The 25,053-nt window shown below is 50.9% G+C and overlaps 5 protein-coding genes and 1 pseudogene across 6 annotated transcripts; 3 read left to right on the top strand and 3 right to left on the bottom strand.

Moving 5' to 3' along the window:
- Window positions 1-4,376: 4,376 nt before the first annotated feature.
- On the bottom strand, window positions 4,377-5,882 carry BDP81DRAFT_435351 (S-adenosyl-L-methionine-dependent methyltransferase). Its single transcript, XM_060591043.1, has one exon. It carries the CDS (start codon window positions 5,678-5,680, stop codon window positions 4,772-4,774), a length of 909 nt encoding a protein of 302 aa, XP_060441742.1. The 5' UTR covers window positions 5,681-5,882; the 3' UTR covers window positions 4,377-4,771.
- A 1,055-nt stretch (window positions 5,883-6,937) lies between these two features.
- BDP81DRAFT_327350 (uncharacterized protein) lies at window positions 6,938-7,591 on the top strand (the record flags this gene model as incomplete). Its single annotated transcript, XM_060585132.1, has 2 exons — window positions 6,938-7,267; window positions 7,355-7,591. The coding sequence occupies 2 exons, from the start codon at window positions 6,938-6,940 to the stop codon at window positions 7,589-7,591; spliced, it is 567 nt and encodes a 188-aa protein (XP_060441741.1).
- Window positions 7,592-17,070: 9,479 nt separating this feature from the next.
- BDP81DRAFT_483582 (uncharacterized protein) lies at window positions 17,071-18,666 on the bottom strand (the record flags this gene model as incomplete). The annotated part of the gene is made up of 3 exons (XM_060595067.1): window positions 18,371-18,666; window positions 17,951-18,333; window positions 17,071-17,907 (listed from the first exon to the last, which is right to left on the bottom strand). The coding sequence occupies exons 1-3, from the start codon at window positions 18,453-18,455 to the stop codon at window positions 17,071-17,073; spliced, it is 1,305 nt and encodes a 434-aa protein (XP_060441740.1). The 5' UTR covers window positions 18,456-18,666.
- Window positions 18,667-20,153: 1,487 nt separating this feature from the next.
- On the top strand, window positions 20,154-21,076 carry BDP81DRAFT_435337 (p-hydroxylaminobenzoate lyase). The gene is made up of 2 exons (XM_060591042.1): window positions 20,154-20,332; window positions 20,394-21,076. The coding sequence occupies exons 1-2, from the start codon at window positions 20,229-20,231 to the stop codon at window positions 20,854-20,856; spliced, it is 567 nt and encodes a 188-aa protein (XP_060441739.1). The 5' UTR covers window positions 20,154-20,228; the 3' UTR covers window positions 20,857-21,076.
- A 64-nt stretch (window positions 21,077-21,140) lies between these two features.
- On the bottom strand, window positions 21,141-21,695 carry BDP81DRAFT_452698 (uncharacterized protein; the record flags this gene model as incomplete). Its single annotated transcript, XM_060592768.1, has 1 exon — window positions 21,141-21,695. The coding sequence occupies one exon, from the start codon at window positions 21,693-21,695 to the stop codon at window positions 21,141-21,143; it is 555 nt and encodes a 184-aa protein (XP_060441738.1).
- A 3,129-nt stretch (window positions 21,696-24,824) lies between these two features.
- Window positions 24,825-24,902, top strand: BDP81DRAFT_t266 (annotated as a pseudogene). Its single transcript has one exon. The product of its transcript is annotated as a tRNA-OTHER (tRNA).
- The last annotated feature ends 151 nt before the right edge of the window (window positions 24,903-25,053 follow it).

The raw sequence follows: 25,053 nt of genomic DNA, 5'->3' as shown, positions 1-25,053 counted from the left end.
AGTGTATTAGTTCGGACTTATCGAGGTTAAAAGTAATTCCTTCCGTCGCGCCCCATCCTAAGGTTTCTTTCCATTCCTTAGTTAGGATATCATAGTTATTCTCTAGTGATATTAAGCTTGCTAAGATAGCGACGTCATCGGCGTAGCCGAAACGAGATCGCTTCCTTCCTAGGCGAGCTATGCCTAGCTTAAAAAGAGGTTTAATATAGAGCATAAATAGAATGGGAGACACGGGTGAGCCTTGTGGTAGTCCGTATTCGAGACCGAAGACATCTCCTACCTCCCCATCAAGCCTTATTCTTGCTCTCCTTCCGGTAATAAAACTTAAGACCTAGCGTACGAGGTTCTCCGGCCATCCTTGTTCGTAGAGGCGTCGGACTAGTCGTCCTGGGAGTACGGCGTCGAAAGCCCCTTTTATATCGAGCGTAAGTATAGAGGTAACCAGGCCTCTTTACTAGGCGTACTCGATATCGTGGATGGCCGCTGCGATGAGGTCGCTATAAGAGCGAAGAGGGAGTGCTCCAAACTGTTGATCGTATAGAACACGATGTTTAACTACGATCTAGGTAAGTCGTTTAGCGATAAGTCTCTCCAAGTCTTTTCCGAGGACGGCCAAGAGCGCAATTGGCCTATAGGAGCGCGGGAGTGTCTTGTCTCTTTTTCCCGGTTTTGCTAGGATCACGAGAGTTGCTTCTTTAAAATAAGTAGGATGCTAACCCTTGCGTATATACCCGCTATAAAGTGAGAGGATAATATCCTTAATAACTGGCCATGCTATTTTCAAAGCAGTCGTAGTGATTCCGTCGGTCCCAGGAGTCGTGTTTCCCGCGGTGAGAACCGAAGACCGTACCTCGTCCTTCGTAACCTGTGGGAAAGGAAGCGTAGCTTGCCTTTGTAGGACTGGGCTTTCTGTTGGTATGTCCTTGGAGATTGCAGCGTTTCTAAGGAGGACGCGGGTAAATAAGTCGCGCTTCTCTTTTGGTTATGAGACAAGCGTGTCTTGGTTATCTACATCTCGGATTGGCGGGGTCTGAAAGGATCCTGTGGCTTTGTGCCAACCGACCATTTCAAATATATCTTTGCCTAAGGAGGCTGAGGAGATCTTATCTTTCCAAAAGGCATCCTTAGAGCGTTTAAACTCGTAAAGGAAGTCCTGTTTTAGAGCTTCGACCTCCTCTTCTTCCTATTAGTAGTTCACTCCGGCTGCGCGGAGTCTTGCTAATATCGCTCGCTTACTCGTATAGGCTCGGTGTTTACGTATGTAGCTCTCGCTCCAGTATGATCTCCCTATACCTTTCCTAAGCGTGCGCTTTGTGGAAGCCGTAAGTACTTTAATAAGATAGTCCGTTTGCTGTTGTGCTAGGAGATCTAAAGACTGTGGGTCTTGGATGTTGCTTATAGTGCGGCGTATGGGTTGTAAGTTACGTTTAATGATGCCGAGGAAAAGCTCCTCGTCCATCGTGTCGAGCCGAAACCTTCCCGGGGTCTGGCTAGGTGAATCGATCAAGGCCAAGGGGACCCGGGTAAGCAGAGATTCGTGGTCTGATGTCGTGTATAGTGACGTTTCTATACTAGTAGAAGCCCCATAGAGGTTACTAGACGCCCAGCATAAATCTAGGGTATTGCCGCCTTTGTGCGTGGGTTCACCTATAGGTGACATTAGGACAAGGCTAGCGGCTTCTGCCCATTCTACTAGGTTTTCAGCGTCCGGGGAACTCGTGGCCTCGGGCTGCCACGTCCAATGGTATAAGTTAAAATCCCCCGCAATCAGTACTCGATCCTCAGGTTTGGGTTGCCAGGCCGCTAGGATGTTCCTGAGAGCCTGGCCAGATCGTAGAGAGCTACGAGGGGCGTTATATACGTTGATGACTATAAGGACCTCCTTCGTTCCTGAGAGGAGTCGTAAGAAGAGCAGGTCTGTGGATGGATCGGGTAGAGGCCGTATTTATACGCCTCGTACCCTAGTTCCTCTGCGGAGGTAGGTAAGTACCCTGGGACGGTCTTCGGTCTAGTTATCTACTGGGGTGAAAGTCTTAAAACCTGGGTGGTGTCTTGTGAGCCTCCTCTCCTCCGAACGGATAGACGGCTCTTGTATTAGGAGTATATCGATCTGGGCTACGTAAGCTAGGTTTAGTGCTGTTTCGTGGGCGGATGCCCGCCTGCCCATATTCGCTTGCATAATTTGCAGGGTTTTAGAGGGCTGTATTCTTCTTTTGTGTCTTATTCGCCGGGGTATAGTCTATCGCTTGTTCTTCTTTACGGGAATGTCGATGCGACTGCTGGGTCGCATTTCTCTATAATCTTTCTCCCTCAGCTCGGATGGCCCGTAGCTGAGCCTTATCCCTCCTCTGGACTACCCCCTTCACTACTTTGGGTTGGATAGGGCAAGTCGCATCGAAGGCGGCGTGAGGCCCGTTACACGACGGGCATTTAAAGGGGCAGTCGCAGCCATCGTAACCCTCAGTGCCGCCGCAGGGTGCCCGGTGTTGATCAGTTGTGTGGGAAGGAGAGCTGCACTTGAGGCATCTCTTCCTTCTGGTGCACGTTCGTTCGTTGTGAAAACCGCCGCAGCGGAGACATTGAGGAGACCTCTTCTCCTTCGGGAACTGCAGGTTTACAAAAACGCTGGCCCTTATTAAACGGAGGCGTCTTGGTAGTTACCTTACGGCTTCCGCCTTGAACCAGGCTGTCACCGTGCCTAGCCTTTCGACTTCGTCCTTCCTAAAGAAGTATGCTTTTTCAGGCTTGAGTTTCGTCGAGACCTGGATCTCTTCAAGGAGCTCCTCGGTCGTGATTTCCAGCTTAATATTAGTTACTAGACAATGCCTGGTATAAGGGACGTTTGCGATATAGGCTCGGATCCAGGTATCGCGTTACTCGATCGCTTGCGCTTAGAGAAGGGCAACGATCTGTTCTCTATTCTCTAGTAGGACTTTTACACTATCCATTAACGAAGGTAGGAGTGCTAATCCTGTCTTAATATAGTCGATCCCCTTAAGGGCTTCTCGGGCTTGGGGACTTAGCCTTTCCCGAACAAAGATGTATATGTCGTAAGCTTTCTCGTTCCGAAGCGGGCTTTCAGGCGATAGACGCGCGAAGACGCATAGATCCTTTAAGGCCGCCCGGTTTATAGCTTGTTTTACGCCTTGTTTGGCTAGCGTTGGTTCATCCTATCTTCTGGACAGTGGCTAGCTCGCCGCCGCCGCGTATAAACGGACTAGGGGCGGCTGGTTCTGGGTTATGTACGAGGGATGCCCCTGGGAACTCAGGTCAGTCTCGCTAGGCCCTGTGCCAATAGCGTACATAGACCTTACTATACCACGTTAATACCGGTTTAAACGCTATTTCTCCTCCTGAAGTTCTCTCTCCAAAGATTCGATCTTCGTCAAACAGTCTTTCAAAAACTGTTCCCTCTCGGCGTCCCGACGTAGGAGGTCCTGGACAAGATTCAAAAGCTTATTGATCTCGTCTTTAAGCTCAGAGTTGTCCTGGTGGTTAACCTGCTCAACCACTCTAACCTTTACAGTCGGCTTCCGGACTCGTCCCGACCGCCGAGATATACCGGCGTCCCCGTGAACCGTGATCGATGGCCCTACATCTAGGGAGACCGCCATGGTCGTGGAATTCAGCTCGTATGGGCTGATGTTGAGAGATGATAGTGCAGTGGGCCGTAGCCCTTTATAACCTTAACAATTACTAACAGTGGGTACCTTTCGAGGTATGTGTTCAGAAGTTCTCCATCCGCTTTCAGCTATCACCTTGACAAGACTACGATTGATCACCGAAGCCTTACCTTACCTTACGATTGACAGACGTAGCTTCAGGGAAGCTATCCAGACTTACGACACTGTTACTGAGTATCGCAGCCTCAACTTCTGCAAACATACCCCTACGACTAGCTGGCCGTAACACTTGACCTGCTCGTAACACTTATGTGAAAGAATTTATTAATTTTAGCCTTATGTTAACTAACTAACTAACTAGTTAGTTAGTTATTCGATTTTTAATAAATAGGTAAATAATCGACCTTTAAGGTGCGATAAGGGAGTGGCCCACTCGCTTATTGTTGGTTCCACGGGGTCGTATACGACAAATAGTGGTAGCAATTATCACTCGTCTGTTGGTGATCCTATTGCTTGTTCTTCTTGTTTTTCTATCTTACATTGTAGGCAGGAGTCGGTCGAAGTAGGTAGTGACGGCCTGGGTGGTTGCCCCACCTGTATCCGGCCGTGATGACTAAGCCAGTTGTCCCACTTCGCCCAGGGCAGGTGCCAGCCAGCCCATGGTACCTGCCTATTACTCCTTATCAGCCTTTGCTGTTTCAACACTTATCATGTAGGTTAATGGCGTAATGGTTCATCTCGTCAAGGTTCATGTGGTAATAGTATGAATATCTTCAAGACTCAGTCACGCCTATGAATGGCTTTCATTGTCTTATTGCAATGTTCACAACCACATTCAATCATAGTCCCCGACCATGCCCCCAAAAAGCTCACAGGTGGACGGTGTAGACAGATTTGCATCATGACTCAGCTTCATTGGATTGATCGTGAGTAGTGTACTCTAGTGAGATGACCACTTCAGGTTCACCATCCCTCATCTTTCCGCAGCACTTTCTCATAAATTGAATATCTTCTCCCCCGAAATTAACTTTCCCCAATGACTGAAGCCGTTCAAACAGTTCTCATTAAATTCACTGTGCCTTGAAATTCAACGCAGTTGCTTGGCTTTCACATAACTCCAAATTTTCCAGTGCTAGTGGGCCATTTTCTCATCGAGACTTCGGGGATTCAATGGTGTCTCCAGGCTTGGTAGCCGAGATGGCGATGTACCTCCAGCGACCCTTGCCCCGGTAAGTCTCCACACCAGCGACGGTGTTGATGAAGTAGCGCTCGAAGCCGAACGCCTTGATGACGATGTAAGGGATGATTCCAAGGAGGAAGAACAGACGGCACAGCGGGCGAATGTTCTCGGAGAAATCGCGAACCTCGACGTCCACGAAGCCCGCTTCCTCCATGAGCTGCTTGAAAACGCCCGGATGCGACCGGTCGTTTGTCGGCATGGCGGCATACTCGTTGATTTTGCGCATATTGTCGGCCATGACTTCCGGAGAGTCCCCGATGAATTCGTGGTCGTACTCAAAGTTGGCGAGATGGCCGCCGGGCTTAAGCAGTCGAAAAAAGCCCCCCAGGACAGTCTCCGGGTCCGTGGCGTGAACAAGAGTCTCCATGGTATAAATGCCATCAAATGACTCGCTTGCCAGCGACTCTAAGTGGTGGTAATCCCTCCTGTTGACAGTCACCTGGTTCTCGAGACCAGCCTTCTTGATGGTCTTCCTCGCCCTCTCTACATGGCGCTGGACGACATCGAATGCCTCAATTCGGAGGCCATGCTTGCTGGCGAGGTGTTTTGCAACATGCCCATTTCCACAGCCAGCATCCAGCACCGTTGATCCATTGGGCAAGTTCAGGACCTCAGCCATCTTGTCCTCCATGGCCCGCAGGCCGCGACCAAGGGGGAAGGGGAAGTAGGTGTCATTCTCCCAGTAGCCGAAGTGCCGTGTTCCTCCCAGAACCAGGCGGTAGCCGATACGGGACTCGAGCGACGCGTAGTAGGATTGCAGCACCGGGTTAGAGTTGATGAGAGGCTCCGTCTCTGTGGTCTCGGTGGAGGAGGCCATTATGAGTCCGATTCGACTGTGAACTGACGGGAAGATTAATCGCGGGGGCGGGTCTGATGTCTTCAACAACTTTGTCTGCTGTAGGCTTGAAATGGTTCTCAGGGCAAGACGAATGTTTTCAAACAAAAAACGAAGGCCGCAGAAACGAGGGGGAGGAAGAGATTCAGGACGCAGCCTGATGGCGAAAAGGGACACGCAACGAGTGAGAATGGGTGGGTGACAGAATTCGGAATTGTACCTGTTGGAATAGGCCTACATTAGGCAGCAGGAGGTTGCTGCCGCGGTCCGTTCCAGCCACGGTGGTCCGTGTGGCTCAGCCACACGAGGGTGGTATACCCCAGACTTCCTGCCGCCGCTGGCACCTGGTTAGACTTCCACTAAAGAACAACAAGAACAAGCAATATCACCACTACAGTCGGTGATCGTTGCTACCCACGATACTCGAGTATTTTCCTTTTCCACCTGTGAATCCAACAGTACCGTTGCGCCATATACAAAAGAGAGATCCCTCTACTGCATTTAGGTAGTTGTGGGTACATATAGTTTCCGTCAGTGGGCTGGATGACGGGCGGCTATCCGCGCCGTCGCTGATTCGCTCGTTAAGAGACACCCCAGCCCGCGTCGAGAGCGCGAAAAGCAACCCTACGCTTCATGGCGCGACTTTATTGGTCTTGGCCTGCTGTGATTATTTAGGCCAGGATGCAGAGCGGCCTGCGTGAGTTCATCACCATCAGGCACATATCTCAAATTGAAGGCCCCCCTCGCAGTGACAGAACCAAGAACAGGCTGCAGCAACCATCAACACGACGGAAATGACTACACCTCAGCGGCTGGAGGTGGCAACTGTATCCGAGTTGCTGCAGATTTGGCCCCCAAAACCAAGTATCGGCTGCGTTTCGCTGCTCTCGAAATAGCATGCCTGTAAGCACACTGCAAGGGTGTTTACACTTGTTGGTGCCAGCCTAATGGTGAGAGATGCCCGGTTTTGGGGGGGGGTCGCCCGCTGTTATTCTGCTTACCTTTCTCCTCCTTTCTTCTATTTAGCTACCGATTGCCCATCTTGTTGGTTTAGGATTGCAGTTCGCCCGTGGCGTTGCTTTGAGAGCTTGAGTTTTAACCACGCATTGCGTTGCAACACTCTTACGGCAGCAACAACTACCAAAATCTGCCTAACAGTGGCAAAAAACCAGCCTAAGACAACGACAACGACGATTCTAAGCCCAAATAGTGGCTCAGAGCCCCCTTGCGCAGCCCCAGATGGCAGATCCGAACACGCACCCGTGGGGTTACTATTGCGGCAACTCAACAGACTCGTCGGCCAACGGAACGATCGATATTTGGAAGCCTGTGTGCGGTTGGGTGAGTGCAGGCAACGACAGAGGGACCATCGACATTCTTTGGTCCAGTAACCTGACCATCTTGCTTTGTGTCTGGGTAGCGACTCATCCCAACGCACTGGGGCACGGAGAAAAGTGGTGGCACGCTGCCATCGACAAATTCAACCTTGCCGCTATCGGCCTTCTCGGACCCGACTTTCTTTTTGGTATTGCAGTTGGACAGCTTGCTAGTGCTAGAAAAAGTGTCAAGGTTCGTTGCATGCAGGTGCACATTGAGAGCGGTGGGGGGAGGGGGGTGTTCTCGATGTGCTACGTTTGCTAACCATTGCTGTTACAGGAATTCAAGGAACTCCCCAAGAGAATACGTGGGGATAATAAATGGACAATAAAGCATGCATTCTTTGTAGACATGGGAGGAATACATCTGAAGAGTCCCGATTACGGACGTTTTCCGATCAACGCTGCACAATTACTCTACTTGATTAAAAACGAATACGTCGTCTATCCAGACATGGAGGCAATGGCGATCTCTGAACGCAACAGTGTCGACGCTCTTTCCAGGTACGACGGATAAACTATTGGTTCCTCGTCCATACTAGTACTGACATGGATCTTGGAACAGAATCATTACGGTATGGCAGGCCATCTTGTTCTGCATCAAAGAGGGGGATCGACTCCGGCTGGGTTTTCCCATCACCCCTTTAGAGCTAACTGCTCTTTCGTTCACCTTTGTCATGTTTTCAACTTCTATTTGCTGGTTCTACAAGCCTACCATAACATGTCCACAAGACATTGAAACTGAAACTGCGATTGAATTCATCAGGAAGAAAGCACGACAGACTGTAAGCTCGCAATTTCCTTAACTATCATCGTCATGGGTTTGATGGCTGAGGCCAAGAATAGACACACCCCAATCTACCTCACGAGTGGTTCCAGACTCCTTTGGCCTTTATTAGTCGTCAGGAGTTCAGGATCGCCACGCACTGGTCGTACTACACAAGATTGTGTGACATGATGCACCTCCATCTATTCGTGTGGCCGATGGATATGTCGCCAACCGTATTCAGGCCGTATATAAAGCGTCCTTGCAACTTCCCTCTCGCCTAATTTTTCTTGGCATCTACTGTTAGTGTAATAAGTGGGCTACCACCAAAATCCTTAACAGCTGAAAACCCTTCACCTCTCCTCCGGCGCCCTCCCGCGATGGCCTCGCAGCCTCCGGCGGGCTCTGGACCGTTGCCGACCTCCTCGGCCGGCCTTGATCGAGGCTCTGGACCCTCTTCAGAGCCGCCCCCATCCTCAAGGGCTAAACGCCGCCGCGAAACCGAGGCCCAGCCACTCCGGCCCAGCCTCGTGGGAAGCCAGCCCGACGCCCCAACAACAACCCCCTTAACGGCTAAGGGGCCCTCGACTATGACTGGGACAGCTACTGGAGCTGTCCTTACAGCTCTTAATGAAGAGGCTAAGCACCATGAAGCCCGAAAGGACGTCTTTATGGCTATTGCTCAGTCTGTGGACAACGTGATCTCTTGCTTTGAGGGGCCTAGGAAGCAGATTGCAAAAGAAGCTACAACCTATGTAATCCAAGCCTTGAAGAGGATTATGGGTAACGAGACTACGGCTCCGGCTCCGAGCCGGAAATGGACTGACGTGTAGCCTCGGCTTCAACTACAGCCGTGGCCGTAGCCCCGACCCGTACCCGAATCCCCACCCGGCCCGAAGTCCAGACACAGAGTCTGACGGAGACCCGGGCCCAGGCTCTATCCCAACCGAAGGAGGACCTCCGGGTCTTTACCCGTATCCCAGAAGAGGGCCTAGCGGCTGCTAGGAAGCACGCCCCCTTCGCCCTACGCCGGACAGTCTGCCAGGCCCTTAGGCTCCAGCTGGCAGATATCCCACACATCTACCATATTGCAACTGGCTACTCACTGAGACCCCTGAATAAGCAGGTCCAGCAAGCCCTCCTTGCAAACAAACAGAAACTAGCAGAGTGTCTCGGAGCCTATAAGGTTGAGACCCCTACTAAGTGGTTTACCTACGTCGTCCCACGTTGCCCTGCTAAGATGTGGACTCTTGATGGCGACGCCCTTGACCCAGCTACTCTGGTAGAAGATGAGGTCCTTGCCCAAACAGGACGTAAGCCTACCCGGGCCCAGCAGTCCCGGCTAGGTGTAAACCCTATTACAAACGAAGTCTCCTGGGTCATCTCCTTCTCTGTGGAAGTACCACCCTTCAGACTGTTTAACCAAAGCAGCAGGTCTCAGCTTATCCAAAAGAAGAAGACCCTAATCAGACACGACCCTGGATGCCAGGGATATCATTCGAACCGATACTGTAACCGACAGCCGCTCTGTAGCAACTGTAGCAGGCCCTCGGGATCCCACGAGACTGGGCCCTGCATAGCTAGACCGAAGTGCGCCAACTGCTCCGGCCCCTTCCAAGCTAACCATAAGGACTGTCCAGCAAGGCCCCTAGTGGTTAATGGCTCCCCTACCCTCCCAGACCGGAAGGAACTCTCCCGGATCCGTAAGGCTGGTCAGAAGGCCTATGAGGCCCTCTATCAGAGCAGCCAGGCTGGCACCCAAGCCAGCAACACCCAGCAACCTAGCAACAGCCTAACGAGCCATCAGCCCGGCTCAAAGCGCCCACGCGCCCCTACCCCTATCCAGGACTCAATTGTTGTAGCGGACGTTAGTGATGCGGCTAGCTGTAGCAGCATGGATGAAGATGAGAACGGGGCTGAAGAAGAAGGGCTGCAAGCCCCTGACGACCCAGCCCTACCCCCCCTACCCAGCCAACCTACCCTAGCTACCTCAAGCAGCAGGGCTCAGCGGGTGGCGCAGAAGCCTGATTACAACGTTATTAATGCCTACACCCACCTCGACCTCGACTCAGAGCAGTAGGCTCAGGCCAGCCTCCCCACGGGTACTACGAGTCGCCCAGTGTAACGTGGGGAAGAGAAGCCCAGCTCATACAGCTCTCCTAGAGCTCTGCTGGGCGGATCAGATCGATATAGTACTGATCCAGGAGCCCTGGATAGGCTATAGAGATAAGATGCAAATCAACACACACCCAGGCTATAACTCCTATATCCCAGTTGACTTCTGGAACAACAGAGATACAAGACCTAGGGTTATGACCTATATACGCAAGAGTCTAAGACTACAAATACAGCAACAAAGGCCTACCCAAACGAGAGATATCTTATGGGTTAAGGCTGGCAACTTCACTATTATCAACGTATATAGGCCGCCAGGTGAGCCGACAAACCACACGACTACTGCTCTCCTAGGATACTATCCGCCAGAAAGAGCCCTTATAGCAGGGGACTTTAACGCCCGCCACCCTACCTGGGAACCAGGCTCCCCTAGCCGGAATCGGGGGGACGATATTGCAGAGTGGGCTGAAGGCTACGATCTTTCGTTTATTGGGGAGGTTGGGGTCCCTACCCATACTCATAGGCATACCCTCGACCTAACATTCTCAAATATCCCCTTTGCTGAGGCTTATATTAGCCCACACCTGCACCCAGGGGCTGACCACCAAGCTATCACAACAACTATCCCTATAGGCAAGGCCCAGGAACAGAAACGCCAGACTGGCCACCTCTCAGTCCCAGAGTCAGCCCTACCCCGACTTATCGACCTAGTAAGAGCTGGATCCTCAGCCTTACCTACCCTAGGGGAAGTACCTAGTCCAGCAGAGCTGGACACTCTAGCTACCCAACTAGTCAGCCTCTTCTATACAGCTATTCAAGCTGTAGGTAAGAGACGGACAAATCAGGGTAGGGGAGCCCCCTGGTGGACAGAAGAGTGTGCAGAAGCCCACCGAGCTGCTATCGAGGCTAGGCGCCAGCAGGCCCAGGAACCTGGGCTAGTTATACCTCCCCCCATCCTAGAGGAGCAAAAGACCTTCTTAACAACTGTTAGAAGGGCAAAACGCGCTTACTGGACTACTAAGATCGAAGGGCTAAGACAGACCAAGACCTATATAAGATAGTAGGCTGGCGGAAGGCTGGCTTAGCTGTTAAAGGCCCGCCTCTTATAGTGGAAGGTCAGACAATCGACAACAGCTACGATAAAGCCCAGGCCCTACGAAAGGCCTTACTAGAGAGATTTAACGCTACAGACGACTTACCTGGGGACCCTTTCGCTATCCCAGTAGTTGCACGGCGTCTAATGCCCTGGCAGGATGTGGTCAGCATGGAAGAAGTACGCCAGGCTACTCTAACAAAGACTACAACCCCTGGGATTGACGGGATTACTACAAAGTTACTACAACACACCTGGGAATCAGTAGCTAGGCCTATACAGCAGCTCTTCCAGGCCTGTATTCAGGTAGGCCACTTCCCTCGACCGTTCCGCAAAGCAGAAGTTGTCATGATCCAGAAGCCAGGGAAAACAGACTTCTCGAAGACTGGGTCTTGGCGTCCGATATCCCTTTTATCCTGCTTAGGTAAAGGCCTAGAGCGGCTAATAGCAAAAAGGATGGCCTACCTTACTATCCTAGAAGGGGTTGCTAGCCCACAGCAGGTTGGAGCACTACCAGGCAGGGCTGCAGTCGACCTAACAGCCTGTCTGACCCACGAGATCGAGAGGGCTCTAGACTCAGGGCTCACTGCAACTCTTGTGACAATGGACGTTAAAGGGGCTTTTGACTCTGTCCTAAGAAACCGACTTATTATCAGGCTACGACAGCAGGGTTGGCCTAGTCATCTGATTAGGCTGATCTTCACCTTTACCTCTAGCCGAGCAGCCCGGGTCAGGCTAGAGGATACAACTACAGAGGATTTCCCTCTATCCTGTGGGCTACCACAAGGCTCCCCACTATCCCCTATTCTCTTTTTACTATATATAGCGGATATCCTAGCCGACGATCAAGAGCTACGGTTTGGCTATGCGGATGATATAGGCTTAGTAGCTACTAGCCCGTCGCTAGAAGGAAATGCTATAGCCCTAGGCCAAAAGATCACTCATATCCTTAACTGGGGCACTGATAACAAGGTTGCTTTTGACCCAGCTAAGTGTGAGGCAGTCCACTTCAGCAGGAAATATAACCAGACAAAAGACCTACCAGATATACAGGCGACGGGCCTAACTATTAAGGCCTCAACTAAGCCTGTACGATGGCTAGGAGTCTGGTTCGACAAGAGACTCACCTTCCGTCACCATGTCGAAACTAAGGTGGCAGCGGCAAAGAAGGTAGCCCAGTTCCTTCGGCACCTAACAAATACCAAAGGGGGACTCCCAGCAGCCGCAGTACGAAAAGCGGTTATTGCCTGTGTCCTTCCAACAGCCTTGTATGGAGTTGAGACCTGGTATGCGGGCCTAACCAAACCAGCCCTAAACAGCGGCACCAATACTAGCAGTAGCACTGCTTTACAGATAGCTACAGTCGGTACAGGACAGAAGGGCCTGGCCCGTAGACTTAGCAAAGTTATTACAGCAGCAGCAAGGGCTATCCTGCCTGTCTGGAGAACCACACCGACCAGTAGCCTCATCCGAGACGCTGGCCTTCCCACAGCAGAGGTAGCCCTCGAAGCAGCGCGACTACGCTTCGCTATACGCCTGCAGAAGGTTGACCAACAGCATCCCTTGGTCCCAAGGCTGCTGCAGTCAGGGCGGCAACAGACCAGGCTTCAAAGAACAGCTGGCCTTTTACCTAAGTGTCCAAGGCCAGCGCTCCTACAGCCGCAATACCTCCCAGGGTCCTATGAACCTATAGTTACACAGACGAAGGAAGTAGCAGCTAGGATCTTCCAGGCCTGGCTCAAGACTGTGCCAGGTCAGCATACGGTCGTATACTCAGACGGCTCCAAAGCTCCTGACGGAGCTACAGGGTACGGCTTTGTTATCTACCGCAACAATAAACGTATAGCCCAGGGCTGCGGCCGTCTCGGCTTAGCAGAAGTGTTTGATGGTGAGGCGGAGGGGGCGAGGGCTGGGCTCCGACGGGCCCTTCAGACCTCCCAAGGCCAGCCTATACACATCTGCATCGACAATACCAGCGTTATTCAGGGGATTCGCGGTAAGATCCCAGACTCCTCACAAGCGGCCTTCCTCGAGATCCAGGAGGTAGCTAGGATACACGATATACAAACCCATTGGTCTCCTGGGCACCAAGGTATTAAAGGAAACGAAGAAGCAGACAGCCTAGCTAAGGAGGGAACAACTCTACCAGTCCTTAGGGGCCAACTAGCTACTCTATCAGGTATCAAGTGGCTTGCTAAAGAGCGGCCAAGACGCCAATATAGACGATGGTGGAAACAAGAGGCAACTCCCCGCTATACCCGACTAGGGCTCAAGGCTACCCTTGCTTGCCCTCCTGAACTTGGCCTCCCTAGGGCTGCCCTTCATCACCTCCTCGCGGCACGGTCAGGCCACGGGGACTTTGAACAATATCACCAACGCTTTAACCACACGGAAGCACTACTCACCTGCTCCTGTGGATGGGTTAAGGAGGCAGACCATCTAGTCTACTGCCGAAAGACCCTACTGAGGAGGCAACAGTGGCCCACCCTCTACCCCTACAGCCGCCAGGAGCCCGTAGGACCTATAGGGTCCCTCGATCGCTACTTCAAGGGGCTAATCACTGACTCTGAAGGCTTCCAGGCCTTCCTCTGCGTGACAGACTTCTTCCAGAAGATCTGCCCGCGGTACTAGGAAATAGGTCATAACCTATCCTCCAAACGACAGACTACCTCTAATAAGAAACCAGATGGTTATAACGGAACTAGGGCACCAGTGGGAACTAGGGATGGATAGAACACATAGTAGCTCACGAGCAAGATTTGGAGGACGTCAGGAGACGGCGTGTACTATATAGTATATAGCTAGAGCCTGCGACCCTTCACGCCACATACCCTTCGGGAGGTCTGCCGCAAGGGCGGCTGCGCCCTTGCCGCCATGGCGTTAAATAGAACAACAACAACAATAAAGCGTCCTTGGAGCCGCATCCCATCAGATATCTGGATGCCGATAGGCCTCTCACTGTGGATCCCTAGCATCTTCGTGATGGCATTGTTCAGTTGCTCCTTCATGTTTGGGTGGAACTTCTTCTTTCCCTCTGAGACTGAGCGAAAATCATGGAGAGTCTGCGCCACCTATCACATGATTTTTTCACTGTACGGTGGCATTTACTACAGTTTCGAAGTATGGAGGAGCTACCGACGACTGAAAAAGTCCAAAGCGCTTCCCCTCTCCATTGCAACAGAAGATCCCGAAGCCCAGAGACACCAAAGCCAAAGCAACGACAAGGAATACGCAGCGCTGCCTGCATGTACCTCCATTGCAACAGAAGACGCCCAATCTCAGAGACACCAGATTCAAAGCAGCAGCGCGCCCAAGATCAAGTTGCATGTACAGGCTAAATCATGGGGGCGCAGCGCTCATAAATGGATCGGAAAGTGGCGGAATATCTCTCCCGATCAGAACCCAGACATGGCAATCCCGCTCCGAGTTGTTGTCCCAACGACCATCTTCTGTGCCTTGTACTTTTTTGCCGCGCATATTTCTACCTCGAAGATTCCCTCTCGTTGAGAGTGCAGCCACAGGGTACCTATATGACGGGGAATAAGATCCTACCTTTCATCGCTACGCCTGTACTATGAAATGATGTTTTCTCAAAACTTTTCTACTTGTGTCTTTTTCTTCTTCTTCTTTCTTCCTTCTTCAATTGTGGGTGATCTTATTAAAAATGCATCAGGAGGCATTCATTCCTTGAACTGTACATGCAGGAACTTTGGACAATTTTACGCGCAGGGTACTAGGCCGAGTGCTACGTCACACGGCGATGTTGATATGATTAGTATACTTTCAAGTGTCGTCATTCTTTCAAGTTGATTTAGACTCTAGATGAGTATAATAAATGTTTCCTTTGCGGCCGAAACTAATTTGCGTGACTTCTGTGAAGTTCGGCCTCTTTCCTTGACCGCAGTTGCTTAAACCCAAATCGGCAACTTCAACAGCTCAGTTGAAAATCGCAGTTAATGAAGAGTGTGTCTCACCGAAACATTTTCCAAGGTCACCTATGTTACGGTCAGCTAGTCGTAGTGAGGTATGTTAGCAGAAGTCGAGGCTGCGATACTCAGTAACAGTGTTGTAGCCGGGGGTAGCTTCGGGGAAGCTATGTGCTGTAAGTCGTAAGGTCAGGTAAGGCTTCGGTGATCAATCGTAGTCTTGTTACAGAGGTTCTTAGTGAAGATAGCTAAAAGTGATCATAAGATCTTATATGAAGTTAATTGTCGAAGAAGCTATGGAAAGTTTGTTCTTGAGCCCAGCTCAAGTCCATACTATAAGTCCTGATCCGGAACATATCCTTTGTCCGTATATTTACCGTTAGGTGAGGATTCCCGGGTGGGCGTCCGTTCCTTATCTTATCGTGTAATCGTGACCACGTGTGGCAGGGTGCCTCCTGCTGGTACCTAGAGCATTTTTGCAGTTGATGCGGGAATTGTGAATGGGGGGACCTGGAAGTGTTGGCGACAGTTTACCGAGAGCCTAGAAACGCACATCTTGTTGGTAAGCGCCACCGGGCCCCGGAACCTTCAGGATAAGTCGAGTCCGGAAGCTTAGCCACTCAGGCAAGGGTCAGCGGTTATGGCCGCAGAACGGGTCTCATTGCCTAGGAGCCCAGGTGTACCAGGGTGCACAGTCTCACCCTCATTAGAGAGTTCGAAAGTTGCTTCTTGAAAGTTGGAAGCAGGTTGTGGGCGGGCTGGGTAGTGGTGGTGGTGTGCCTCGCTTAGGGTGTCTGGGTGTTCGATTAGTGCTGACCGTCGAGCGACGGAGCTGCGCAAGCCAGAACGGTGCCCGACCGTTTAGGAAGGAATAATCCTTGTTCCGTATTCTGGGACATCCATCGTCACCCGGTGATGGTAACCTACCACAACTTCACGATGCTGAGTGTCCATAGATAGGCCCAATGAGGGCCGGATTAGTAGTTGGGTCGGTGACGACCAGCGAATACCTGGTGTTGTATGTTTTTTAGGATAGCAACTTTCTCCAAGCGGGACATTGTTGTCTATACTGACGGGTCCCAGATGTCGGACGGCAGCAGCACCTCCGCCGGAGCAGGCTAGGTAGGGTACTAAGCTACACGGCAGATCTTCCGCGGATCCGAACCACTCGGCTCCCAAACTGAGGTATATAACGTAAAGGCACATACTACGTATCACGGCCTAATAGAAGCCGCCCGGGTTCCTACGGCTCGTATAGCAGATAACGTCCACATCTACCTCGACAACCTCGTAATCGCGGCTAGACTATACTCCCAGAGCACAGGAAGCAGCCAGGCTAGATTCAGGGCCTTCAATAGGCTCTCTTCCTCCTAGACTCGGATACAAAGAGAGAGCTGGACAACCCCCGGCAGGGTTTATATTTGGTGGTGCCCTAGGCACACGGGAATACCAGGAAATAAAGAAGCGGATGCTCTAGCCAAGGAAGCCTGTAAACTAATCCCAAAATCATAACCATAGCCCTCATTAGCGCACCTAGAAAGGCAAGCTAAAGCAGCTACCTTCCAAGCCTTTGCCAGAAAATGGCTGTCCTAATGCCCTCGGTAATATACCGACCTCGAGATAGTTCTTCATCCCAAGCCGCCCGAACTCCGCCTCCCTCGGCACTTACTAGGAAGGCTATACGCAGCAAGATCCTATCATGGAGACTTTATAGCATACCACGAGAGATTCACTTATTAAGATGCGTTGCTTAACTGCAGCTGTGGGAAACCCAAGATACCAGTCCATTTCTACTTCTATAAGCGTGGACGTAAGGCTATACCGCGCTATCTCCGCTAACGTATAGCTAAAATAAGCATTAATTTCTTGTTAGGCTCTGTTAAGGGAGCCTCTCTTCTATATAAATAAATAAAAGAGACCAATTTCTTTTCCGAAATTTGCCCGAGTTATTAAATAGGAACGTTAGGTAAAGACGGTAGCCTGTAATATAGTTTAGATTAGCATAGACCATGTCGGCATAGCGCCCGGCACATCCTTTTGTTACCAGACGTTAAATACATCATCATCATCATCATCATCATTATCCAAGCAATTCCTTAGAAGGGCTGAGCAGTCGCATGCCAGAAAAGCTCGCCAATAGCATATCTGTCAGTAAGCGGCTTAGCCTCCTCCTTGACACATGTCTTCTCCACCGGGACTCCCTCGAATCTCGCCGCGATCCATGCAGCAATGTCAGCTCTCGCCGCCTCCAGGACCTGGCCGTGACCCATGCTCGGGTAGACTCTAGCATGAACAGGGCTCTCAGGGAATGAGGTGCAAGTCTGGTTGAAGTCATCGAGCGTAAGATTGTTCGGTGTAATGGTGTCGGTCTCGCCCGAAATCACCAACATTGGCGCCGCGATGGAGTACGGGCCCTGGCCGTTGTAACGAACGGCCCAGTCGTTGACGACAGGGAGTGTCAGCCAGCTGGTGTTCTTGCAGAGCTGCTCCGGGGTGAAATCGCCGACGATAGCGAAGCCAGACGTGAAGCACGACTTGTCGAGGGCAGCCAGGCGCTGCAGAGGAATCTCTCCAAGGTAGTCCGCAACCTTGATCTGATCTGGGAAGAGCAGAGACAGAGACTGGAGGAAGTAAACCGAGAAGGGATCGTGGGCAGCCTTTCCTTGAGCAAGCGCCATAGAGGCGGGAATGAGCTTCTGCGGCCGCAAAGCAGGGGCGGCAGCCACGGAGCCGATGAACTCGCCGGCTTCCAAAAGGGCTTCTTGGTCGGGCTGAGCCAGACGCTCGTTCGTTCTCCATGCCGTCATGCCACCCTCGCTGTGTCCATAGACCACCCAATTCTGTCCTAAAAGGTCGCCGATGACCTTTCTAGAGGCAACGAGAGAGTATGCGACATCGGCAACGTGGAGCCAACCAGACTCGTACATGAAACCCTGGGGGATATCGGAACCCTGGCCAGCATAGTCGGGCAATGACAGCGTACCCAGACTCGGCGAGGATGAAGGGGGCTTTCCAGTCGTAGTAAAGGCCCTTGTTGTTCGTGGGGGCACACAAGCGGCTACGGCCGGCAGTTCCGTGGGTCCAGACGACGGTGCGGAGCTTGTTCTCTTCGGCCGTAGCACCGGGCTTGGCGAACGGGTTGGAGAAAGACAAGAGAACCCAAGCAGATGCGGGAATCGGCTTGCGGTCGATGTCTTCGGTCACATAGAGGACCCTTGACAATGACAGACTGGCGGGGATGGTCCAGTTCAAAGAAAGCTGTGCAGCGGTGAAGTTGGAAGGAGTAGAGTAGAAGGGGTCGGACACGATGTCGCTCACCCAGAGAGATGCTTCAGATTCGTTGGTGGTCTGGATGGCGGCTTGGCAGGATGGCGGTTTGGCAGGCTACATCGCAACCCTTCTGGCACTCGGCATCGCAGATAGGGTCGAGGGCAGAAACGATGCCAGCGAAGGCAGCAGTAATAGCTACGAAAGACCTCATTTTGCCGAATGATCTTGAGTTGGAAACAAACGTAACCCTGCTGGATGAGGAACGGAAGGCATAATGATCGCTGCCAGCACCGGGCCTTTATACAAGGTCGAGGACGGAAAGGGGGTTCATCTCATCATCTGATTAATTACATGAGCTGGGTTCATTGAACTTGAACCATAATTCCACGCTTTACCTACACAATACTACGAGCCCAGGCTGTTGAACAGTCATATTAAGCATACGTGCGATGCAAGCTTGGTGGTCGCCCCAGTGTCGCATATAACTTCCCCTTTTGGGATGGATCACCCGCCCCTCGTTGCAGCGCATCCATCCCGGATTGTGATCGGGGAATACGCCAGGCCCGGAACCACAGTAATCGGCCTAGGTAGGCAGTTGTCGATAAGCATGATTGAGTTGCTTTCAGCTTGAAGTCGGCTCTGTCCAGTCAAAAAGATTCTCGGAACGCTTCCGACCCATTCCGTCTGATCTTCTAGCTGCCTCTTAATCGTGAAAGGCGGACTTCGGAGACTTCTGTCAAGCTGGCATGCATTTCACCCCGCCAAGCTATGATCATATCGGCCTCCCACCGGCAGCTGTTCCCAGTGATGCGGTAGTACTCCACCTTCAACGACTGCAGCTTCTGATCGGCCTGCCCTGGCAAACATGAGCATGCACATCATGTTGTGTGGTATTGCATCCTCAACTGTGTACCTTAGATCAAGTGAATCGTTAATCATCTATTAAATGCATCTCGGGATCAAGCATGGCGTCTGCCCAGAACAATGCATCTTTACAATCAACTTATCAAATGTTTTCCCCTGGTCTCATGATGCCGTAGGCGGCAGTTTTGATGAGCAATGGCTCAACTCTGTTCCTCACTTATGTTCTCTTCGCTTCATCACCAGAGGACCTGCCCCAACTTGTGGTCTCTAAGCCATCACCTGATCGAGGCGGCATAACAGCCAAGAAATTCATACCGTCCATTGAATGGATGAATGAACACAAGGTCTGCAGTGGAGGGAAATCCGATTCTCCCGTTGAGTGTGCGCATCAACAGACAGATGTTAGGTGACAGAGGAGAACACGTATCGGTTATCATAAACAGGGCTCGAAAGAAAACCTGACATGCATGTGATAATGACTACCATGCGAATCATTACGACGTTTTGCACTGTAATGCTCAAACACTGTCTGTAAGTTTCGTCTCTTCACGGTTATTATACCTTTGCTATTCAGTCCAAATCTCGTTCAAGCAGATCACGCTTTTGGTAGGCTGCAAGGAGCTGAGCTATTGAGTGAACAACAGCAGTATCGATTTCAGCATCAAGGACTTCAGTTGAACGGAAAAATGTTCTTACACTTGATTCTCCAGCGATAGGCGTCTAAGTTTCAATCACCCCGCGTTCAAGTCTCGAACTGGGGTGAGTAACAATCCTGTCGGCGTTGAAAATGTCTGCATAATTGCAATGGCTCTCGATATTTTTGTGTCTGAGGTTTCCGGCATGAAAAGTTCACTGATTCATCTTGGGTAGTAATATTGATGAACACAAGTTCAACTGCAGGATCGCCACGCGAACGCTTATTTTGGACGGTCGCTTTCGTCATCGCTACACCGGGAGGCCGTGCCGGCGTGACCGAAGGAAACTAAGCGATGCCTCTTCCCCGCACCATGTGGCATTCCGGCTTTAACTACCGGCAAGACAATTCCGGCTTAGCCATTTCTTCGCAAGAGTGCAGTTCATCATTACTTCTTCCTCCTTACCTGCGTTTTCAGACTCAACAATGGAGAAGGCAGATACGACTGAGGTGCTAGATGTGTCTGTATGGCCAACGGCGGCAAAGTTTGTCTCTCGATGTTGCGAGTTCTTGAATGAGGTGCAAGACATGTGAGTTCTTCTGACGAGAGACATGGAAACAAATCTCATCAACTCACGATAATTGCGCTAGGACACCCGGCAAAGCTCTAGAATCACGACTCAATCAAGACTTTGGACCTGGCAATCAGTACTACGAAGACTTCTGCGCCCTCATCAAACAAGGTCTCGAAGAAGGATGGGTGGCTCAGACTGAGATAGACGGACGCAAATATCGGCGGGGCAAAATTGCACTACCTTCGGCGTCAACGAGATATTTCAGCATCACGACTGTGTTTATGGATAGCGATACTGAGTTTAGGGGACAATACCACGCTCACCCTTACGGCGAGATAAACTGTGTTGTCCAGCTCGATCCTACGACTGAACTTAAAGGAATGCAAGGTTGGCAGGGTGCTGGCTGGACATCCCCTGGACCTGGAACACATCACTTCCCCGAAGTCCGGAAAGGGGCTTTGGTGGCACTCTTCTTTCTGCCTGCTGGTCGAATCTCATATAACGCTCAGCCAGGTGCACCACAGCCATTATCAGTTTAGATACGTTAGCAGAATACGATCGGTTGGATTGTGACAATAAAGGAAGACTTCGATTTTCTAGGTACTATTTCTAACGAGTGGCACAGCTCTGGTCCAGTACCTTACTAGGACTGGGACATTGGCGGATAACAAGATTTTATTAAGGTATTTCAACGAGAGTGAGATTGAAACACAAAAGAGACTAGGAAATGGTAACAGAGTAAAAGACCATCAACTTGCAGACCTCAACGCAATCCATGAAAGGAGGCTCGGTTGAGCAACACAATTCTCACAATCCTCAGAATTCATGAGTCCTCCGCATTGGTCTTTTTCTGCCTTCTCAAGCTGGGCCCATTAATTTGCCTTTGCCCAGTTGATGTTTGACCCTGCCCTTGGCTTGGTAGCACGGCGCAACCGAAATAGTAGGCGTGCATAGACGGAGTACCATACACGTCTCCATCGTAAGTGGCGTCAAGATTATTGTGTTGATCGCCAGTCCCAGATTTTGTACAATTGATGTACAGGAGAGCATTGTCGGTGGAACTCAGTGTCTGAGTTATGTATGACGAAGCTGTGGAATTCGCATGACCAATGTGGTCATAGTTGAAGTGAGGTCCAGATGGCTGCATCGCCATTCGATTAAGGAGATCCGGGTCATTTTCGATGTATGCCCCATTGATTTGGGTGACGCCCTCACCAGCCGTGCAATCGCGGTAAATTGTCCGACCTTTCATGTTGACTTCAATTCCAATCGGGACACCCTGATGAGGCCAATCTTGAGAAGAAGGGCTGTTGCTGGTAGGAAGGGGATGAGCTTGGTCTGGCCCTACACCGCAGCTTTGTTCGGCTTCTTTGGCCATGTTGTAATGATAGTCGTGGAGAACAGAGGCAGGCTTCCAGTCCCGAGACCCATGTGAAGTCTTCACAAGCGCAACTGAAACACCACTCGTTGACGATGATGAACCGCCGGTCTGCCTCTCAGATTCGGCAGCATCGTGCTCAAGTTCAGACAATAGGCTCTCCTTTGTGTTGCGCAAGGAACGGTTCGCCATGGCACGTATGTCTGACTGTATCTGGTGGACAGCGCTTATACCCAAACAAACAAATCAAATATGAGGTTCATATTTGATTGTTTGACTCATTCTTCGCGCCATATTTGATTGTTTGACAAACATTTGATAGATTTGACTGATTTCCTAATCGGGAAATGAATGAAGCTATCGCGAAAGTCCTCCTAGTACTGACTTACAGACTTTACCTCGATCAGCTCTTCTAATTGAAAAATTGACCTCCTACTTCCACAGCACCGCCGCGAAGCCAGTTCTTGAGACATTGAACCTCTTCCAGCGTAGAGGACCTCATTGATAATCGCTGTGAGGTTAAAGTCAACTTCGCGAGGCTGAATGTCCTCTCGCAGTCTGTCGCCATCGCAGGGATCGCAAAGATATCAAGCGCAAGCTTGCTCAACGTTGGATAGGTTAGCCGATGGTCAAGCCACCATTGGATTGGGTTGAGGACCGGCTGAGGGATAATCTGTGAGTAATATTGATCAAGCTCAGGCGCAAGATTGATTGCCACCTCTGTCGTTCGAGATGTCAACCATTGCCGGTACTCCGAGTCTTCTGCGACACTCTCTGGAATCGTGAGGGCAGCAAAAGTGGCTTGTGACTGTCGTGGCGAAGGAGGAGGACTTGCTGTCTCGTCTGCATACCATCTTTCCCAGTAATCGTAGAGCCCTTTTTTCGCATCGAACAGCCAGTGGCTCTGCTCGGGCGTATCCCACCTCTTCTCCAGCCATCTTAATCCTTGCCCAGGGTGAAGAATGATTGCTGCGGCGTAAAGCGGAGAGTCGCCCAGCTTGGTATAATACTTATTGAGGACTTGCCAAGCATTGATGACTGACAGTCGGAAGTATCCTCGTGAGTCAAAATCACTGCTGAGAAGCAGCTCCGCCCGCTCCCTAGGCATGTACTCAGACTGAGAAAAACGAGGGATGCTGCTTAAAGTTGGAGGTTGAGAAAGAGGTTGGGATATAAATTGACGACGAGCTGACCGCCGACGAGGTAGTGTTACTTGCGTAAACTGCGATTGCGACGCTACGATCTGAGAAGCCGTGAGATCTATCTCTTCCTCAGAAGGTTCATCATACAACCTCTTCCACTCCTCGAGACGGTCAATGAGGTACTCGAGACCTGCCATCACTTCCCATAGACGGCCATGGCCGTCTCCTTTGCCCCAGCCCTGGCATCTCATCGTCTGGAGGTAAAGTGGCTCAAGCACCGCCTTCAGCTCGGCCAGCAGCTGCCAGTCGTCATCATCAAGAACGTCGTCAATGGGGATCCGTTGCTTTGGATCCTTTTGAGCTCGACTGGTTGCCGAGAGGGTGTGGATCTGCTTTCTCTTTTGCAAAGAGCGCTGTATCATGAGGTATGTCGAATTCCACCTTGTGTCGTTGTTGAGCGTCAGCATGAGCTCCTGCGACGACTCCTCGAAGAGAGTAAATGTGTCGTTCTCGTCGATCTCATTGCTGACCTCGAGGAAGGCCTCACATCGTTGAGGCGATGAGCGAATGAATTTGACGACGTTCCGAAGCTTACCAACAGGGCCCCTTGTGCGCCAGAGGTTGAGATCTTCTTGAAGTTGCCCAGTATTAATCAGTGTATCTGATTCTTGCTCGAATGCCTCTTTGTCATTGCCAAACAGAAAGGCCCTGCCGACGAGGCTAAGAATGTGACCGTAGCACCTAATCCTCCGGTCAAGAACATCTTCCTGGGTGTAGGCATGAGATAACATAGGATATAAGTGACCTAGGCAAGTGTCGTTGTTTGAGGCATTGTCGCAAACAATTGCTCCGACTTGGTCGCCCAATTCCCAGTCGTCTATTATGGATTTCATGGTCTGGGCAATGTTGGCCCCATCGTGAGCACCATACTGTCGTCGTAGAGCAATAAGGTATTGTGTTTGTTGCCCAGCATGGTTTAGAAAGTGAGTGAAGACGGCGATGATGGCATTCCGCGTTGGCGAGGTCCATAGATCGAATGATAGGTGGACTTTCGTCATTGACCTCCGGATCTCTGCCCTGATTATATCTTTCTTCTTGACGAAGATGCTGTTCAGCTCCTTTCTCATACTTCCGTGTGATAATGAGAGTTCGTTGGCAGTACCATAATCCAACTGATAGAGGAGGGCCCGGAGGTAAGGATCCTGGAAAGTTGTGAATGGGCTATTGCTATTGACAATGTATCCGATTGCCAATTCCTCAATTCTCGTTACCTGGCCCTTCGTGACAGCACCAGAGGTAAGTTTCCGTCTCTTCGGCGCAGAGTCGTACTCTGAGGATTCTGATGGATGTGGTGACTCGCTGGAGCTTGGATCCATTACTCGGTGCTTTGACCTTAAGTGAGTCGTCGCTGAGCTCGTAGCTATCGCTTTGAAGCAGGTAATAATGCCTATTTGGTCGCAGCGACGACAAAACCAGAAGACTTCGCCTCGAATGTTTCCATCGTAGATCTCTCGAGCGAAGACCCCCTCTAAGCGGATCCACGACTTCCTTGGCCTTGCGCCCTTCTGTGATATCAAATCGTCGTTAACGAAAGTCCTCCCTTTCCAGAAGGCTTTTGGAAGGGCGAGGAGGTTGTCGCGAGTGTCGAGGTCGGTCGATGATGCGAGACTGGCGTCGGTTGGGGCCTGTAGCTGCGAGGTAATCCGAAGTGGCTGCGGCGCGCCAAAGACCGTGCGACTCATTGCCAATCAATTAATTACGATATGGCGAATCGATTGATATATAATTTAATTGATTTTGACGATAATTGTGGTGGTCGCAAAGGGTTGGAAGTGGTAGTGCGTAACTTCATTGGTTTTGTTGATGTTGAGAAAAGGGGGCACCAGTTGACTAGCGGAGGTTTTTTTGATTCCTGGACATTGTAGGATGCCAAATCCAGCGCTCTATACTACTCAGGCATTTCTTGTTAACGTAACAAATACTAGCAATCCATATAGTTAAGTGGTATAATACCGAACTTACAATCGTAAGTGAGGAGTCGTGGGTTGGAATCCCGCTATGGGTTTTCATGATGCCAATGACGAGCTTCTGTGGGGCGTGATTAGCAGCGTCGGTTTTTGATTGGCCCGGCCCCGGATATTCCTTTTTCCGGGCGACCTCATATTTGATCAAATATATCAAATATGGGGCCTCACGATATTTGATTGTTTGACTCG

This window comes from Colletotrichum phormii (genome assembly GCF_030913505.1).
Source record: "Colletotrichum phormii strain CBS 102054 chromosome Unknown BDP81scaffold_19, whole genome shotgun sequence".
In the NCBI taxonomy this organism is placed as follows: Eukaryota; Fungi; Ascomycota; class Sordariomycetes; order Glomerellales; family Glomerellaceae; genus Colletotrichum; species Colletotrichum phormii.
This window is presented reverse-complemented; position numbering and strand designations above follow the sequence as displayed.

What these genes read in the sequence shown, in the direction of transcription:
- BDP81DRAFT_435337 (XM_060591042.1), top strand. Translation starts at nt 20,229, where the DNA reads ATGGAGAAGGCAGATACGACTGAGGTGCTAGATGTGTCTGTATGGCCA. An exon ending in TTGAATGAGGTGCAAGACAT is followed by an intron (nt 20,333 to 20,393) that starts GTGAGTTCTTCT and finishes TAATTGCGCTAG; the next exon opens with GACACCCGGCAAAGCTCTAG.
- BDP81DRAFT_435351 (XM_060591043.1), bottom strand. Translation starts at nt 5,680, where the DNA reads ATGGCCTCCTCCACCGAGACCACAGAGACGGAGCCTCTCATCAACTCT.